Source organism: Lygodium microphyllum, chromosome 8 (assembly GCF_053477565.2).
Source record: "Lygodium microphyllum isolate KBCC chromosome 8, Lygodium_microphyllum_v1.1.10, whole genome shotgun sequence".
Classification (NCBI taxonomy): Eukaryota; Viridiplantae; Streptophyta; class Polypodiopsida; order Schizaeales; family Lygodiaceae; genus Lygodium; species Lygodium microphyllum.
Genome location: NC_141142.1, coordinates 147,225,489 through 147,244,058, shown reverse-complemented (window position 1 = coordinate 147,244,058; position 18,570 = coordinate 147,225,489). Strand labels below are relative to the sequence as shown.

The 18,570-nt window shown below is 41.9% G+C and overlaps 1 protein-coding gene across 2 annotated transcripts in view; it reads left to right on the top strand.

Annotated features, from left to right (window-relative positions):
* The window catches only part of LOC148032984 (pseudouridine-5'-phosphate glycosidase-like), a 154,698-nt gene that overhangs the window by 44,589 nt on the left and 91,539 nt on the right, over window positions 1-18,570 (top strand). For both annotated transcript variants that reach the window (XM_087684213.1, XM_087684214.1), the window contains exons 7-9: window positions 365-471; window positions 10,198-10,275; window positions 10,548-10,593. In XM_087684213.1, the coding sequence (XP_087540339.1) occupies window positions 365-471; window positions 10,198-10,275; window positions 10,548-10,593 (231 nt within the window). The remainder of the gene's footprint in view (window positions 1-364; window positions 472-10,197; window positions 10,276-10,547; window positions 10,594-18,570) is intronic.

Genomic DNA, 18,570 nt, shown 5'->3' with positions numbered 1-18,570 from the left:
CTCTAAAATCACGAACCAACATGTTGGGCCACCACAATTCAAAATATTGCCAAGCACAAGCATAATTCATGGTAGTGGTTTTTGGGTCATGTAGCCCAGCATATAGTTTTTCATGGTGTACAACATTCCTCTATGAAGTTATTTGATGGGAAAACTGGTGAGTGCGAGCAAATTGAAAGGAAGTTTACAAGAATAGCTGGCTTCCATATCTTTTGAATTACTATATCTAATTTCCTTTACAATTGGTTTTATAAATCCTTCCAGTTTGGAAGCATTTGTTTTCTCTGGATGTTTTTTGTTGTTGGCTTTTGCTTAACCTGTATATATCTTCTCATGTGTACTCACGCAGTCCTTGTAATGGCAGCAATGGATGTCTCATCTGATTTAACAGAGCTTGGAAGGTCGCCTGTTGCTGTTTTCTGTGCTGGTGTCAAGTCAATTCTTGACATTCCCAGAACGTTAGAGTACCTTGTGAGCATTTAAAGTGTACAAATATTTAAGTTTTTCTTTCTCTTTATGCCCTAATTATTGGGCTTCACAATTGTATCCTTTGAAATGAGAGTCAAGCTTTCCCTCTGCCATCTGTGCAAAATAAAGTATGGCTGATTTTATAGCTCAAACTAAAATATGGAAGTGTATGGATAAATAGCATGGCTCTAGTGTAGAGTAGATACATCACGTAGATATAAGGCCTCTCAGGTAGTCTGGGTGGTACAGGGGAAGAAGTCATGGTGGGAGTGCCATCCCATATCATGAAGAAACACGATATGAACAGATTGGCTTCCAAGTCACTGGAATATTTTGCTCTGTCTGGTCTGAAAGGTACGACCAAACTACCTGTAGCTGACACAGCGATGGCTGATTTAAATAGCAACCCAGCATTTAGAAAGTAATCTGCAATGGTCATCAATATCACGCTATACAGCTGTCAGAGGAGTACATCATTTTGAACAGCACACAATAACAATGGAGTCACTCCTTTGGTAATATCACAAGTTTGTCTGCAATTTGGCACTCAACAGGACAGAATAGCACACCAAATTAACTCAATTACAGATATTGTTCTAGAGCACTGTGTAGCTCCATGAAGGAACATGGCTTCCTTCTTCTTAAGTATGGCCTGCTATTGTGCTATGAAGCACTCTAGAAAAATCTTTCCTATACTTCTATGTTGACTGCATACTTACTTGTGGTGTTGCGAAACGAGTAACTCTGTTGCTATTGTGTGTTGTATACTTTATATAGCTCGCTCTAGCTTCCTTCTACTTAGGGTCTGCTATTATGTGATATATAACATAATGTGGCTTCCTTGTAGTTAAAAAGACTTGCTTTGCTTTTGTGTTAGATAGTATACTTTTATATACTATTACGTTTTGCTTGGCCTATTACCATCGTGCAAATTCATGACATCTTTCCCCTTGGTATTTGAGTCACATTCATTGCCCTAAATTAGTTTTGAACTTCATCTGATGCCATAAACTAGTTCATAAATGAATCAGTAAAGGCTATCTTCCTAATACCTCTGGCTGAAACTACCCATGTAGCAAGGCCAATGATCTCTATGCATTGTTCATCAAAAGAATATGCCTCTACCATCCAGGCAATTTGAGAAACTAAAACCAAGTTCATAACCACTTTAGTAGTTTAGTAGTGGCATTAGAGTAATCTACTAAAATAATGTTTTCATCTAGAATTTAAGGTGCTGAGTGTCACCACCAATACTTTTGCTTGGGTAGGACTAAACTGTGAAAAGCCTGGATGGTGTCTACACATGAAGAACCATTATCAAGGATATAGTCGAATCTTATGTGACAAAGTATTGTCAGTAGAATCCTTGTAGAATCATCAATCTCATGTGAAAGCAATATCTTTTGTTGATGGTGTCTATACATGTGCCTCAAGCACCATTAGCAAGGATACGATAGAATCTTATGTGACAAGTAGTCTCAATGGAATCCTCAATCTCATGAATCTCAATGTAAGAAATCTCTTCCATGGGAGTAGAATTTGATACTTTAAAATCATTTAATAGCCCCAAGATACCCTCGTTGGCAACTTTATTCTTTGCTTTTGTAGGGTCACTGCCTCAACCTCCTCTGCATCCTCTATTGCCAATCATTGTGGAAGGGCCACACAAACTATAATAATAACATAGGTTAATATAAACCAGAAGAAATAAATCTAGCTTTCTAGGTTTGGCCACTTATTGTGATGATTTTGTCTCTGCTATGTGCAACTTTGCTACAACCGTGGCATTGACCATTTTCAAACAAAAACCCTCTCTATTGTATAAAATGAGGATAGATATTTATAGTACGTCTGTGAATGTATGTACGTACATATGTATGAGCGGTGTGTGCGCACACATGTGTGCACACACAAACACACATATGTGAGTGCACAAAAACACAAAAGAGAGAACAGAAGAGAGAGAGGTTGCATGCAAGTGAAAGAAGGCACACTCTGATCAGAAAACTGATACAAGGCTGCACACAATCAACCCCTGCATGTATAGAGGTACATTAGTGAGGGTGCTTGACTGAGGGCAGGATGATGAAGAATGCATGCGACCATATGTGGCAGTCCTCTATAATTTGTTTAGGGCTTGGCATGACAGTTTGCCCGGACTTATGGATTTGAGATATCTTATGTAACCAGTGGTTTGAAGTAGAGCCTCCATTACCATGGGGACACAAGGTATTGCAGGCTCTTCTACGATGATTTAAGTGGCATTGAGGGTTTGCCATGAATCATCCGAGATATCATAGGGATGTAAGGTCTCTCCAAGTGTCTCCAATCATAGGTGGAGAAACTAGGAGCCCAAACGAGTGCTGCATACATATTGTAGCCGGGGTGACTAATGTATCAAAAAGCCATCCTTAGGTGTGGGTTTCTTGAAGATGGGCCTAACAACACCGTCACTCCATTTGTGCAAGTGTGGCATAGCCTTGTGTAAGTTTACAGTTGTCAAGAAAAGTGACAGGATGATATGCACTCATACGACATCAGAGAGATAGTAGGGTTTGCAGGGAGAGACAAAGTGTGTATGAAAAACATTGAGAGAAGAAAAACTCAGAAGAGGAGTGAAGAACGATGAACACTGAATCATGCTGATACAATGGAGCAAAAGCTCAAAGATGACTGCATGGTCTTGGCTGATCAGACGGCAACACTTGAAGGGAATCTGCACAGTGAAGGGAGCGAAACACAGTCCTCTGGGCAGTAGGTATCAAAGATAAATGCTGAATGGTGAAGGACAACTGTGAAGGGAGTGGAACATAGTCCTTAGATGCCGTCGGTGAGGAGAAGATTATGACCAGCTACCTGAATCAAGACCAAATCCCTGTTAGACAGCAAGATGGCTTGCTAGGATGCAGATGCTGATGTGTAGGACCTGCTGGCAGCAAAACAAAAATGCTGATGATGAAATCGGCAGCTCCAAGAGCAGGGCGGCCTATCTAGGCAACAAACATAGATGTAGACTGCTGCAGAAGGTGGTGGAGTGCAAAATGCAAATCTTGATCAAGAAGAAGATGTCACCTGCAGCAATCATGATGTTGCTTCACATGGGCGGCAATATCTGGCCAGCAAGTGCAACCTGATGTGAGTGGGAGAGGGTGCTAGACAGTAGACAACTATACAGGATCGTTCATGAAGTGAGATGTCCTCTGAGTAAGGGTGTAGACAGCAGTGGAGAGGCTGAGGAATGGAAAGAAGGCTAATAGAATGGAGTGATTTGATAGAAAAGAGTGAATGGATGAATGGATGATAGTGTGTAGAGGGAGTCTGTGGCCTATGTATCAGCATAGACAGTCTCGAGTGGTGCCCCAGAATGTGGGTACCTAGCTCTTTTTGGAACTATAACTATGAAACTTGAATGGATTAATGAATGGGTATCTCAACTCCCCCTCTTAGGCCCAAAAAGGAGCCATAAGAGGTGTATGTGTGTGAGAGAAGAAGATCCACCATGTAACTCTAGTGTTCCACTTGTAAGGTGACTTGTAGTGAAGAACAATAGACATGATGTGTTGATAGTACCCAAAGAGAAGCCACAAGCTTCGTGGCTCCATGTTGGAGGGAATACAAAGGCCTAGCCACCAAGTTATGGCTAAAACATCCAAGGCCCTAAGCTGGAAAGAACCTGTAGATCCTAGGTATCAATGGGAATCAATGGGTAAGAAAGTATTTGGGGCTCCAATGGAATAGAACCTAGACAACACCTAGAGGTGGCCTCTCGAACGTGAGTAGAAGAGGGAGTGGTATCACACAAAAACTTCTTGATGCTTGCATCAGAGTCGGTGTCCATGGAGCCATACAAGGGTGATGATGAAATAGGTAGGTCTTGTGGAGCCACAAGTGGGCAACAAGCTTTGTCTCTTGGTGGAGTGGGCTGTGGAGTCGAACAACCACTGTCTCTTGAAGGAGTGGATTGATGAGGAGACAATAGTCAATAGCCACTGTCTCTTGTGTGAAGATATGCTAGGGTTTGCACTGAGGAAACACAGAATGTACGACCACTATTGAAACACAAACACTTAGATAGGGATGTGCAAAACTTAAACCCTAAATGCAAAATGCAAAACGCAAAAACACAAACAAAAATAGAGAAGAAATAGAACTTTGAAGTGAGTGAATGAATGCTGTAAATGAGTGAGAGAATGTACAAAATGCTTAAGGGTAGAGCTGAAGAGTGTCGGAGAGCAACATCCATCGGAGACATATCGTGAGTGTTGCAACCACTAGTCGGAGATGTCAAGGGTGAGAAAACTGCAAAACCTGATCATTAAGGCAATAGGCAGCAAGGGGACAACAGACGAGGTGGAAGATGATGCAAGCACCCACACCAGCTGCAAAAATGCAGGTAGATGCAGTCTCCAGGTGGAGATCGGCTTGTTGCCGAGTCTAGAGCTGTAAACACAAGCTGATCCGGGTGTTGATGATAAGTAAATGGCAGGCAACAGCTTGCAGTTGAAAACATAGCAATGTAAGGCCTCTAGGAGCAAGGGGGGAATAGGGATGGAGACACCAGGTATCGGAGAGGATGATGTTGCAGTTGGTAGGGGCTAGACAATGGAGGGAAGGTGGTTGATGGTTGAAATTTGCACGTGGGAGTGAGAAATGTGCACATAAGGATGGGACTGAATGGTGGGCAGCTTGTCTATTCATAGATGTGGAAGGATTCTCCCAAATTAGGGTTTTGCATGTGGGACACAGAAACTTTGTAGAATCGCTTCCTATTCAATGAAACTTTTGGTAATTTGTTGTTTTGGGGCTGTTTTAAAGATCTAATCAGCGGGTAATGAATTTTTAGCTCAACACTCCCTCTCAGGCCCAAAATTGGAACCAAGTTTACTTGTAGCAATCTTGATGTGGCATCAGCCGGGCGGCTGCATTTGGCCAGCAAACTCAACTTGATGTGAGTGGTACATGGCGCTAGGCAGCAGATAGCTACAATAGGATCATCCACGAATTGAGATGAGAGGTTGAGGAATGGAGAGAAGATTGATAGGATGGAGTGATCTGATAGAAAGAGTGAATGGATGAATGAATGACAGTGTATAGCGTGAAGGGAGCTAGTGCCCTATTTATAGGCATAGACAATCTTGAGTGGTGCCCCAGAATGTGGATGCCTAGCCCTTTTGGGTTTGTAACTATGAAATTGGAAATAATTAATGAAAAGAAATGCAGTTAATGGATGGGTTTCTCAACAATCATGGGTTCTCTATCTCATGAAAACGTGGCTCCGTGTGCTAGTAAAGGCAATGCCCAAGTATATGTGTGAGTTTGTGAGATCTACTTGGTTGCCTCTATAGGTTGTCATTGTCCCATTCATAACTTGTCTACCATATGGTGCTATAATTCCACATGCGGGTCAAATATCAAGATGATGTCATCAACATGGTGCATAAAGCATTAGAGTGACTAGTAAGTCATAGATGCACTACTACCACCACCTTTATTTATGAACTGAATGATCTCATAAATGTACAAGCCAAATAGTGTTAGAGATAGTGGGCAGCCCTGCTTCACCTCCATAGTGCTCTATATCTCATTTGACAAACCACGTGGGCATCTAATTCATCTCAGGATTTCGTCATATAATGTAGTGATTCCCATATCATCTCAAGTGGCATCTTGGGCATCTGTAATGTTTGGAGAAGCTGTTCCTTGGTAGTGTCAAAGGCTTTATGGAAATCCACAAAACAATGATAAAGTTCATGGCTGTGTGCCTTTGCTTGCTCAATAGGCTCCTTAGGGCATCCCATTCAGCTTATCGAATGCGAAGAGAGAGGGTAGGATTGGCACTTGCTCAAGAGATGCCATTAATGCCAATCGGGGACCAGAAACCCCAGAATAATATAATGGAAAAGAGTAATAAAATAGTGGTTGGTTTGAATGATCTTGAACCACACGATCCCCCATAGCTTACATTTTGGCCATAGATGTTCTTCAAGAAAGTACTTGCAAAGAAAACAAAATAAGATTTTGCCACTAGAATAAAGGTGACCAATAAGAGGTGTCGTCCGATAATTGGGGTGTGGTGGGCCATGGTACAGAAGAAGATTCATTGGGGCAAGGTAGATGGGGAGTATCCGATGTTGAAGGGAACACATAATGCTGGGCAGAGAGAGGGAGTAGTAAATGTAGAGGAAAACAGGGCTTTAACTTGGAAACACAGTCACTGGTCAAGGACCAAGAGTACCCAGAAAGCGAGTCCTTGCAATAAACACAAATATGCCCTGATGTTGGCTTGCTACGGAGGCTGCCAAGTAACAAAAAGTAGTCACCTTGGTGAGCAAAGACCAGCCAGTATGAGAATGCAACTAAGAAATAAATATTTTCGCCTATAAAGGGCCCGCCTAGCAAAGAACAGGTGTCACCCATCTTGCAAATGTGCCGCCTAGGAGGACTGATGACTTGCCTACAAAAAATGCAGAGAGACAGGGGCTGCCTACACAAAAAATGCGGGTAATGCAAGGTTTAGTTCTGTAACATGTGTGAAACCAGCCTTCCTTCGTGGATAGGGTGGTAAATAACCTGATTTAATACTAATTACAGCAAGCATAAAATTCACATAAACTGAAAATGCAAATATTACCACTTTAATCTTGGACACCTTGTTGGCCCCACAATTGGTGCCTCTTGCAGTATTTCTTTATCTTATGTTGCAAATGCAAGGAGTACAACTGAGATCCTTTGATCTCCTTTGCTAATCCAAGTGCCTCTTTGGTGTCAAAACTAATGAGCAAGCCTCCAAACCAATTTGCCCTTTGGTTTGCTCACGGATTGGCCTTAACCTTACTCCTTGAAAGAGAAATTCAGCTCCAAATCTGATATTGACTAGTTGGCCTTTTGAATCTCCTTGAAATTCTTCAATTTCAACTGTTGGAATTCAAGTCCCAAGCCCTCAATTCTAAGCACGTATCTTGAGGTGGCTGTCAAAACCCTAATTTTTACTGTAAATTAGGGTTTACAATAGAGATTGATTGGAATCTCTTTCTCTGATGGCTCAAAATGCTGAAATAACTTGAGAGAGGGTTGGGGGATGAGAGAGAATACTGTAGAGAGAAAAATTTTAAAGTTTCATTGCGAGAAATGCTGAAAAACTACACTGCCCTGCTCAAACAACCATGAAAGTTGTCACCTACAGCTTAGGACGACCAAAAAGATTGCTGCCCCCTCATGTATGCTGTGACCTGCTCCTAGAGGGCTCCAAATTGTTGTCACTTGTTGTAGGACTAATCTTTGGTGGCTGCAAATCACATCAACAGCCTCTCCTTGCTCTTTGATAGCCTCCTCCTCTCTCATAATGGCTAGAATAGACTCCGTCAATCCCTTAGAACGTTTTACCCACTTGCATGGGCAAGTTTTGCCAAGTGGCAGTCTTCTACTCCCATTTTTCAGCATTATCCAGCTTATTAAATTAATTTTTAGAATATTAAATTTGAAAATTAATTTAATAAATATTTTAGTGCTCGAAAAATTAATTCTAGCAAATTAGCTAGGCCAATTTGTCTTCCAAGTATGCCTAAGTAGTTATTAGCCCTTAGACTCGCATTAATTAATTAATTTATGCCTAGTCTCTAATGTCACCAACTGACATTAGTGGCCAATAAATTGGTCTTGGCCAAAATTCGACACTGGCTACCACCTAGTACCTATCAGGCATAATTTATTACACCTTTTGGCTTTGGCACCCACTGCATCCTTAGGGTCCTTGGTCTATTACCATGAAATAACTACCATGTGCAACATGTGTGCTAAACAACCTTGCACATTTGATTAATAACTCAATCAAATGTTATTGGCAAGATTAAAGCATCTTGAAATTTCACGTCCTCGTGACAACATGTGTCGGGGGCTGTTTGCAAAAAATATAGGTCTGTTTTGGTATCGCCCAGCCGAATGGCGGCCTAGCCTGTTTGATGCCGTCCGGGTGTAGTAACGGTGCCAGCCAACCTAGTAGAGGCCACCCAAGAGCAAAGTGCAAATCTGACCTGGTAAAGGAAGCCTAAAAAAGGCTTGGAAATAGACCAAGCTAACCTATTTGACTCCAAGTGCAAGGTTTGTAGCATGTGGGGATGACGCTTGGCAAGTTTTGTTGTGGACAACATGCTCCTCTTCAAGATCTCCATCTCCCACGCGTGGCTCTGATACCATGTGAGATTGTGCAACAGAAAGAGGAGACAAAGAGAATGCAAGAGAGAGAAGGAACTATGTGTGCGCAATGCTTTTCTCTTTGATTCGGCCTCTAATGTACCGAGACATATTGCCAGGCTTAAAGGCCTCTTGCATTGGCAGCTAGATCTCATCCGGCACTCCGACTTGCTCCCTCGGGAGGATTTTCTTCCCTGGCATATGGCAATTGCCTCTGGGTCGTTGCCATGATTGGTGTAACCCTTTTTAGTGCATTAGTACGGGGATTTCCCACACGTTGGCCTAGGGCCCTCGTGTCTCTTGTAATCATGTAATCATGTAATCTTGTACCTTTTTTTCGTAATTAATACAATTACCTTTTACAAAAAAAAAAGAAGGAACTATGTGATTGCAGTGGTTGAAGGTACAAGGCTGCAACAATCAGCCCCAACATGTAGCTCTATGCATCAGTGTGGGCGCCGGATAGTAGTAGGGGGGATGAGAGAATGAGGAGGGCTGGCTGATCACGAGGGATCAATGATGGATAATGGATAATGAAGGTGGGAGGATAGGCTGACTATATATAGGTGAAAAAGAGGGAAAACTCTAAATGTGGTCAAACCCCCAAAAAATAGCCAAAAGTGCGCAAAGAGAAATGCACTAATGTGCTCTCCATCTAAAGTGTCTAAAACACATAAAATGACAAACAAATACAATGTCAGAGCTCCTAATGTCCTTGTCTGACTCAGATTGAGGCTCACAATTAGAAGGTGACACACAAGGCACACATGAATGCTAATAGAATCCACCTCCAAGCCTCCTTCAAGTTGATGCGAATGAGTAGTTAGTACAAGTCCAAGTATTGCTCGATCTCATATTGCCGTCTCTTACGACGAGTTAGCGCTTGGTTCAATTGCCCAATTTCATGCTTAGAAATCTCCGATAGTTCCTTACTGTTGTTTGAGATATGCACAAGTCTCACAACACTCATCACCACACCATTGTAATTGGGATTTTCCTCAACAGAACTTACTCCATGGTATCGTCATCAATTATCTTATCCATGGCCTTGAGCTTCATTCACAACTCTTGATAATGCTGATGAATATGAACCATCAGCTTGTCCTCCAGACTCTGGTCTCCATGTTTCATATTATGCAATTGATCCTCCAATTAGACAATGCACATGGGTTCCTTTTCTTGGAAACGTCTTTTCCAAACACTGCCATGTCTATGGTAGAATTTTCAGGTATACATTTGGGAATCTGAATAGAAAACATGAACCCAAAAAGCTGCTGATTGATCCTTCTTATCTCATCTCCTTTCTGCAATAGGATGTGAGATGTAGGCTCTAGGCATTCGGCAATTTTACAGTAACTATCAGAGCAAGTGCTGGACTAATCCTCTTCTTCCACATTATGTAATTGACATCCTTTTAACTTTGATTGGGCATAATAGTTCACATTCTTCTTAGAAATCTAGGAATACACTGTACAGTTGTCAGTATTTGATGAAGAGATTATCATTGCTTGGTAGCAACACTTTTCACATCTTGTGCAGGAGACTGAAGGTGTTACTGTTATTGGATACAAGACCAATGAATTTCCTGCTTTCTTTACTCGCCACAGTGGCTGCAAGGTAAGACTTGTTTAGCATACACAATTGTGTGATGTTTTTTATCCTTAGTATCATTTGGGAGATTGGTATGCTAATGTGATGGAATGTTGACAGTTGGCAAATCTCATTCTTTTGTGAGCTACCTTTGTTCTTTGCATGTGACTTTTTCCCCCATGAACATTTTATTGAATTCTAACAAGGTTACATTATTTTAATGTGTATTTAGAGCTTCTCATTATTGCAATTTCTCTGGTGACTGTTCACGAAATACTTGATGGTTAATATTTGATCAGGTACCTTGTCGTGTTGATTCTCCAGACGAATGTGCAGATATCATATGTAAAGTTTCTACCTTTCTTATTCCCACTATTGATGTTCAAATGTGGGAAGGGTGACCATGTTCAGGTGGTGTTTCCAAAGTAAAGCGTTCATGTTACGTCATGATGTTGCATCAAATAGTGGCTGATTCATAATCACGTTCACAATGAGTCCTTTCTTTTCTGTTTATAGAAAACATTAAGGTTCCCATTTTCTGTGAGGATAGGGGCTTAATTGGCACAAAGCATATGGATATCCAAATGCTAGTAAAGGGCAAGACATTCAGGTTGTATGTCTAAAGTAAAGCATGCATGGTTCCTCATAAATTGGATCAAATAGTGAGTGTGTCATGACCATTTACAAAAGTATTACCTTTTCTGTGTAAATAAGATAAGGCTTGTCTTTTACTGTGAGATTAGGAGCTTGATTGGCACAAAGGTTATGGATCTTGGGGATGCGATACACATTTGTCTGATTGGATGCCTGACAAGCAGATGGGCCCCTCCACAGAACATTATTGAGGTTTTTGGGTTGTCATGCGGGGATAGACATTTCTAGAGAGCAACATGCCCCCTTCTGTGGAACATTACACAGAAGCTCCTTGCTGGAGCATAGCCAGAGTATTTCTTACAGGGAGGGTAGTGGTGGTTAATCAGATCCTCTCTGTGATTTGTGGCACATCACCTTTTGTTGGGCCTTCTCTAGTTCCTGTATTTGGCAGGTGAAGCGCCTTGTCTAGGGCTTCATTTTGTTAAACTTATCTTGGACTTCATTTTGTTAGGAGGGTTGATATCCAAGCTAGAGTGTGGCATCATTATTTAGCTGAGATTTAGAGGTGCACTTAAGAATATTGAAACAGTTTTCTAGAATAGAGCATTGGTTTTCAAGCTTATTGCTAGGGGCATTCTTCCTGACTAGGAGCCTTTTGAAGAAGATATTACTTTGGAAATTGGATGAGATGAGATTAGATTTGGAATCGGGTGGTCCCTAGCAGCAAATCACCAAATCACCAAATCACCAAATAAGAACCAGAGATATTTGAGAGGAGTTTTTGTGGGAGTGTGCAATGGGAGAGAAATGTGGAAAATCAGAGTTGCAGCAAGAAGAACGTGCACAAGAGGGAGATGAGAGCTCAAGGTACAATAACAAAATCTTGCTTACTAAGTTGCTCAAGGTACAACTTGGGTACACTCTATCTCACAATAGGCTATTTATATAGCCTCTGCCAAGCTAGGGTTAGGGTTTCCCCTGTCCCTTAAGGCCATTTACATCCATCTGCCCTCATATACCCTTCCTTAGGGTGAATTCCCATGCCTATATTGTAACACCCCTCCCAATACTAGGGTGGCATTGCATCACAAGACATGTTAAAGTTCCCCCCCTCAATCAAATGGGATGCCTTTATAAATCAGGCTACAAGGATATTCATAGGTAGAGGATGTTACATGACTCAAAAGAGTTGGTTATCTGTGGATTGGGAGGCAAAGTTGGCCTCCAATTCCTTAGATACTAGTGGAACACTGGGACACTTATTGGTGATATGCCCGGTCTTTTTGCATTTGTTGCACTTCATTTTGTCAGGGTATTTCTTCCGAAAATTGCTTACAATATGCCATTTTTTGTGACAAAAGGAGCACCTAGTAGAAGCGGTATGAACTAACACTTGCTCAAGGGTAGTGACTGCTAAAGTTCCTTCAATATGGTTTCTTTTCTCTTCATCTAGGTAAGACTGGATGGTACTTGCCAAAGTTGTATTTGGGATATTAGTTAGGGTAGTCACAAGGGTTGGAAAAACCTTCTTTAGAGACTTGAGCAGGATGGCAATGGCATCTTCATCATGGATGGGTGCTTGAACGGAGGAAGAGAGAAAGATTGTGTAAATAGTTGTTGGCTGTGATAGTCGAGAAGGGAGTGTGAAGCACCCTATCACAATCGGTTGTGATAGTCGGTTGTGTAAATAGTCAATGGCTCTGACATTCGAGGAGAGAGAGTGCAATAGATGTGCCACCAAGCAAACCCAGTCCTGTGCACTTTGGTGTGGCGCTAGTCATGGCGGCTAACAGTCCTTGTGGCTTGTCTTGCATAGTGTGAGTCATGGCAGATGAAGGCCACGATAAATGGGCTCATAGATTGATGGACTTGACTAGTCTCGAAGGGCCTTGGGGGGAGGGGGAATGAGCTAGTAGATAGGTGGAGGCTTGATTGATTAAAAGGTTTGTGTGTCCAAAATCTAGTTGATCTTCTTTTTTCAATTAAGGGGGATTTGATTAAGGAAGGAGCATTCATATCATCATACTCCTTTTCTTCTTTATCTTCAGCCTTAAAAATGTAACAAAGCTACCTCCTTGCCCTGCTGTGCTCCTCCCACACCACCCCAAAAAAAACCTATTTAATTTTGTATTAAATGCAATCTATGATTCATTTTCTTCTGCTCTTCTCTCTCACACTCCTTGATCTCTAAATTATCATCTCTCCAAAACTTCCTTTCTTCTCTCTACTCCTTTCTCTTGCCAATACTATGACTTCTCATAGGGTGTCTCCTTTTGATGCATCCATTTGCACTAAACCTCAACACATGGAGGATGCTCTTTTAGCTTTTCGCGAACCTGAACATATGCACGGGCAGCATTTTGAAGCCGCTTATTCATTCAAATCTAAGGAGATTTGTGGCTTGCGGTGATTCTCCAAGCTCAAGTCAAGAAAATGCAATGACAGGTGATCGAGCTGCATACTTCTCATTTACATTTGTGCCCATAGCCATTGCCTCTTTAGTTCCAACTTGATCCCTTTAAAGGGGAGAAGAAGGAATGTGATGAGACGAACATCGATTCAATGGATGGTGTATTTTGATTTGTACGAGTTCAATGACGCTGAGCACATCAAGCAGATACACATTATGTTACAAGAGAAGGCATATGCTTGGTGGGGGAGGACTACGCTCCAAGTTGATGACATGGGCTGTTGATGAGACGAACATCGATTCAATGGATGGTGTATTTTGATTTGTACGAGTTCAATGACGCTGAGCACATCAAGCAGATACACATTATGTTACAAGAGAAGGCATATGCTTGGTGGGGGAGGACTACGCCCCAAGTTGATGACATGGGCTGTTTTTCAAAAGCGTTTTAAGATCGATGACTGGATTGAAAATATTCAAAAATTATTCGATCTTGATATGGAAAAGAAGACCTTGGATGCATATTCACAAGAGTTTAAAGATGTGTTGCAAAAAACAAAGGCCTTGGACTGTTCTCAAGTATTGCTATACATGCTATGCATCTTCGGATTGCCGCTAGACTACTAGAACGAGGTGTTTCACAGTCAGCTTTATTGACTTGAGGATGTCTATAGGTATACAAAGAATTTTGATAATACTTTGGCTATGAGTAGAGGTAGCCAATCGACGGGGGGTTCCCATCGAGCTACCTTTGCCTTCAAGTCAAAAAGTTAGCTACCCTAGTAGCAACTCATCGGCCATCTTCAAAGTTGCATAAGAAGGATTGTAAGCGCAAGGTCACTCGTAGTGAGGATTGCTCGAAGGGCCGTTGCTTCACTTGCATCAGACGCACCACGTTCACGGTGATTGAGAGTTTCCCTAGAACAAGAACTTGAAGTCTACTTTTAAGAATTTAATAAATACTCTTCAAGCGCCAGGTAAATCTTTTGAAATTTTATTCGAAGATTGTTTTGTTAGCGCTTGTAATAGCAATAGTAGTTCCATTAATAAAACTGTTTTTGGCCGGCATGTGTCAGAGGGAAGCAGTGCAGAAGTGTATGACCAAGACAAGAGTGAACAGAGAGAGAAGAGAGAGAGAAAGAGACAGTGAAGCGCAAAAAAACTGCAATGAAGAATGCTGTATAAGGATGCAAATATGTACATGGGTGTAGAGAGTATGTTTGCATATGTCTCCACCTCGAAGATCTCACACTCCATGAACCTTGAGGGCAATCTCCACGATCAGCAGCTTGGAAACTTGAGATCAGAACTAAGAAACTGTGTGGAGACTGGGGCCAATAAATAGCCTGAGGAAAAATACAAGAAATAATGCAGGCCGGCCGTCGATTGGACAACAACTGTCCGACCTATAGTGACCGACTTGGAGAAAGCTATCTGACCTGCCTGTGCATACCATCGTGGGGAAATAAAGATCCCCCTTGGAGTCTGATAGATCTCATGACCTAGAAAGAAATGAAAAAGTCCCATATTGGTCATCTCAAATTTCTCATGAAGTGGTGCCTTCGTCTACTCGACCATGTTGGCATGGTCACCTGTCACCATTAAGTCATCAACACAAAGGACAAGCGACACACAATTTCCACCTGAGGTGTAAACATAAAGCTGGGGTTTGGCCTTGGAACACCGATATCCCAATTTGTGTTAGAGGAACAAGTCAATGTTCTCATTCCAAGCACGGGGAGCATGCTTAAGGCCATAGAAAGCTTTCCACAATGTGTACACCTTACCATCAGAAGAACCGAAGCGTGGAGGCTACTTAACATAAATCTATACACCTCACCATCGAGTTGATAGACTGGCCATCCCCCTATGACTAGCCAAGGCAAGGACGGCATGAATAGTAGCCATGCCTCATAAGGGGTCATACCAACAATTGCGGAAGTAGGGAATCGATCAAGAATGTGAATTCTAGTAGCCACAGCCTCAGCCCATAGACACTGAGGTGTCTGTCATTGCTCCATTATGGTACAGGCCATCTTGATCACACTACGATTCTTCCACTCCAATATACCATTCTCTAGAGGGGTGTTTGTGTTGGCAAACTCTTGGTGGATACCACGATCAGCATAAAAACGAGCAAGCTTATTAGAAACAACTTCTCCGCCCTTATCGGATAGTAAGGTCTTCAGTTTCTGACCGGATCGGTTCTCCTCAAAGAGCAACCAATGCATAAAGTTGGAGAAAGCCTCCGACTTATGCTTCAAGAAATAAGCCCATATCATCTTGCTATAATCATTCACAATTAGCATGAAATACAAGCTCCTTGTAAAGGGCTCCGTCCTCATTGGTCCACAAAGATCAGCAGAAACAAGCTCCAAGGGTGTTGAAGACTGCATTGAAGCCTTGTTGGGAATAGTATCACGAGTTTGCTTCCCACGGATATAGGATACACAAGGTGGCTGGCTCACCACAATATCCGGCAAACCTTGAACAAGCTGTCCCTTAGACGTCTTTTGTAGGTAATCATAGTTGAGGTGACCAAACCGAGCATGCCAAAGCTCGGATTGAGTTTGAGAGGTAAAAAGAAGAGAAGTCAAGGCAGAAGAAGACCGCAATTTATAGACTTCATTCTCCTCATAACCTGAAGCAAGGACCTGTCTTGATCCATGATCAAGAATCCCCACATCAAACTTGACCAAGAGTCTGGGGGCACAAATCTTGTGCACCGAAAGTAGATGGTATCTCAAGGCCAGAACATAAAGCACCTTGGATGTATGGGCACCATCTCACCCATTTGGAATAAGATGCATGTCACCCTGTCCTTGAATAGAAATAGAACTATCACCAATTAGAATCTGGCCTTACGAAGGCCGCAAATGATTAATACCTGTTGAAGGAGTCTAAGTGGAGCAAAGGAGCTGATGAGGGAGCAGCCACCGCTCCGGAATCCTTTGAAGATTTCTCCTTCTCCTTTTTCTTCTCCTTGTCGGGGTTATCCTTTTTCCAGTGACCTATCTTGCCACAGATGTGACAAGTGGACTTCTTTTCCTTGTCCTTTTTGAATTTGTCCTCCTCCTTCTTTTGGTCCTTCGGACTGAGCTACCAAAGCCTCAGATTTAGAAGCATTGGTCCCTTTCAACTGCTCCTCTTGGTCCAAGACCATAGGAATGAATTCCTCCCATTGAAGAGTCTCAGAACGCCTTGAAGCAATGAAAGCGGAATAAAAACCACTGAAACGGGGCAGTAACTGTGAAAGAACAGTTATCTCCATGTCTTCGGAAGTGATTACATTCCCTGTGTTTTGTACTTGCATTTGAAGTTGTCTCTTAGCTTGTTAATATGCTCTTGCATAGAAGATGACTTGTTGACTCTCATGGTCCTTTTGCACTTACCAAAGAAACTCATTTTATGACGGTCATGCGATTATACATTTGATCAAGCTCTAGCCATATCTCCCAGTCCACCCTCAAATGCTCAATATGAGAGAGAGTAGCTGTAGTGCATGAGAGAAATAAAAATGAGCATGTGCGAGCATTGAGTTTGTCCTAATGTGCCTGAGTCTTTGCCAACTCCAACTTATCATTGGAAGTGAGTCTGGACTCGTCTCGCCAAGAAAGATGATGAATAGCCTTTGTAACAAGCTTTGCCAAATCATAGGACTTCAAAATGGCAAGCATCATAACCCGCAAGATGCGGTAGTTCTCGCCATTGAGCTTTTGATCAGATGGAAGAGCCAGTAACACGGGCTGGTCCATGATTGCTTGAAACTCTGTCTTAGCCTTAGAAGACATCTTCATCTACAATGCATGCAAAAAACACAAAAAGCAGTCCCCTCTGACTATGTAAATGCAGCTTGTGGGCTCTTTAGTGCTCGTCCTGCGCCTTCTTCACCTGCCAAAGGTGATGACAAAGTAAAATTTGCACTTGAAGACCCAAAACATAGCCTTCTCCCTTCTCTAACAGCAAAAATCAGCAGTAGCTTCAACGAATTTGCTCCTTTCTCGCACACCCATACTTGTCTCAGCCTTGTTCTGATGCGCAGCCCTCGTGCTTGCCCGAAAACGCAGCCTTGTGTCGCTCTGAAATCTCCTCTTTTGGTACCATCCTTGGTCAATCCTTCAATGCTCTGATACCATGTAAGAGTGAAGCACTGCGGAAGGGTAGGACCAAGAGAAAGAGTGAACAGAGAGAGAAAGAGAAAGTGAAACACAGAAAATTTGCGGTGAGGAATGCTGTATAAGGATGTAGATATGTACACGGGTGCAGAGAGGATGTTTGCATATGTCTCCACCTTTAAAGAACTCACACTCGGTGAAGCCCATGGACAGTCTCCAGGATCAACAGCCTGGAAACTTGAGATCAGAGCTAAGAAAGTGTGCGGAGATTGGGGCGAATAAATAGCCCAAGAAAAAATACAAGAAATAATGTCGGTCGGCTGCATTGAATGCAACCTATCGCCTTGCAAAGTATATAAGCATAAAATTAATTTGAATCATTGAGGCAATATGTCTTTATAACAATTGATATACAAAAGGTTGGTTATAGTCTCTATACCAAGCGAGAACTAAATGAAATTATGAGTAGAACTATCATCGAACAAAATTGCAACCTCTTGGCCATTTATACACCCAATGGCCTTTAAAAGGTCATGCTATTAGAGGTTAGTGTTTCCTAGACAGGCAGTTTCAAACCTGAGCAGTTTTTTGCAAGCAGTCCGTATAGCTGACGTCAGTAGGCGGCAAGCACAATAGGTGACATGTGTTAGGTCGGCCGGACAACTTTTTGCAAGTTGGTCAGTGTAGGTCAAATAGTTTCTGTCCAGTCGGCTTGAGTAATCACATTGACTAGAAGCCCTTATAATGAGTGGTTTTAGAAAGTGAAACTAGATGCTTATGATAAAAAAAACAAACCATAAACTAATGAACCTATATGGTGAAGTTCTCTAGAATCTTAATTTGGCGACTTCTAAAATCTAGAAGGTTACTATTTTTGAAAGTTGCTCAAATAGAAATTTGTTCGTATTAAAGGTTCCAAAATATGCAAGAGACAATTTTATCTTTAGTGGCTATCTCAAATTCTTAACGATCTGAGAGATTTTTAGAGTAGAAGGATTAGAAGCTTCTTTCTCTAGAAAGGTGACATGTGGCATCTAGAATAAGACGTGTGTCATTTTGAAGAGGCAAGTGTCCGTGCACTTGTCATTTTCAGTAAACACTTGTCATTTGTAGCCTCTTTTGTCCACTTTTGAGCACCCAAGGCCAACACCTATATAATGGAGGCCTCTCTTTATTTTGAATAAGCTCTTATGCTGAAATTTT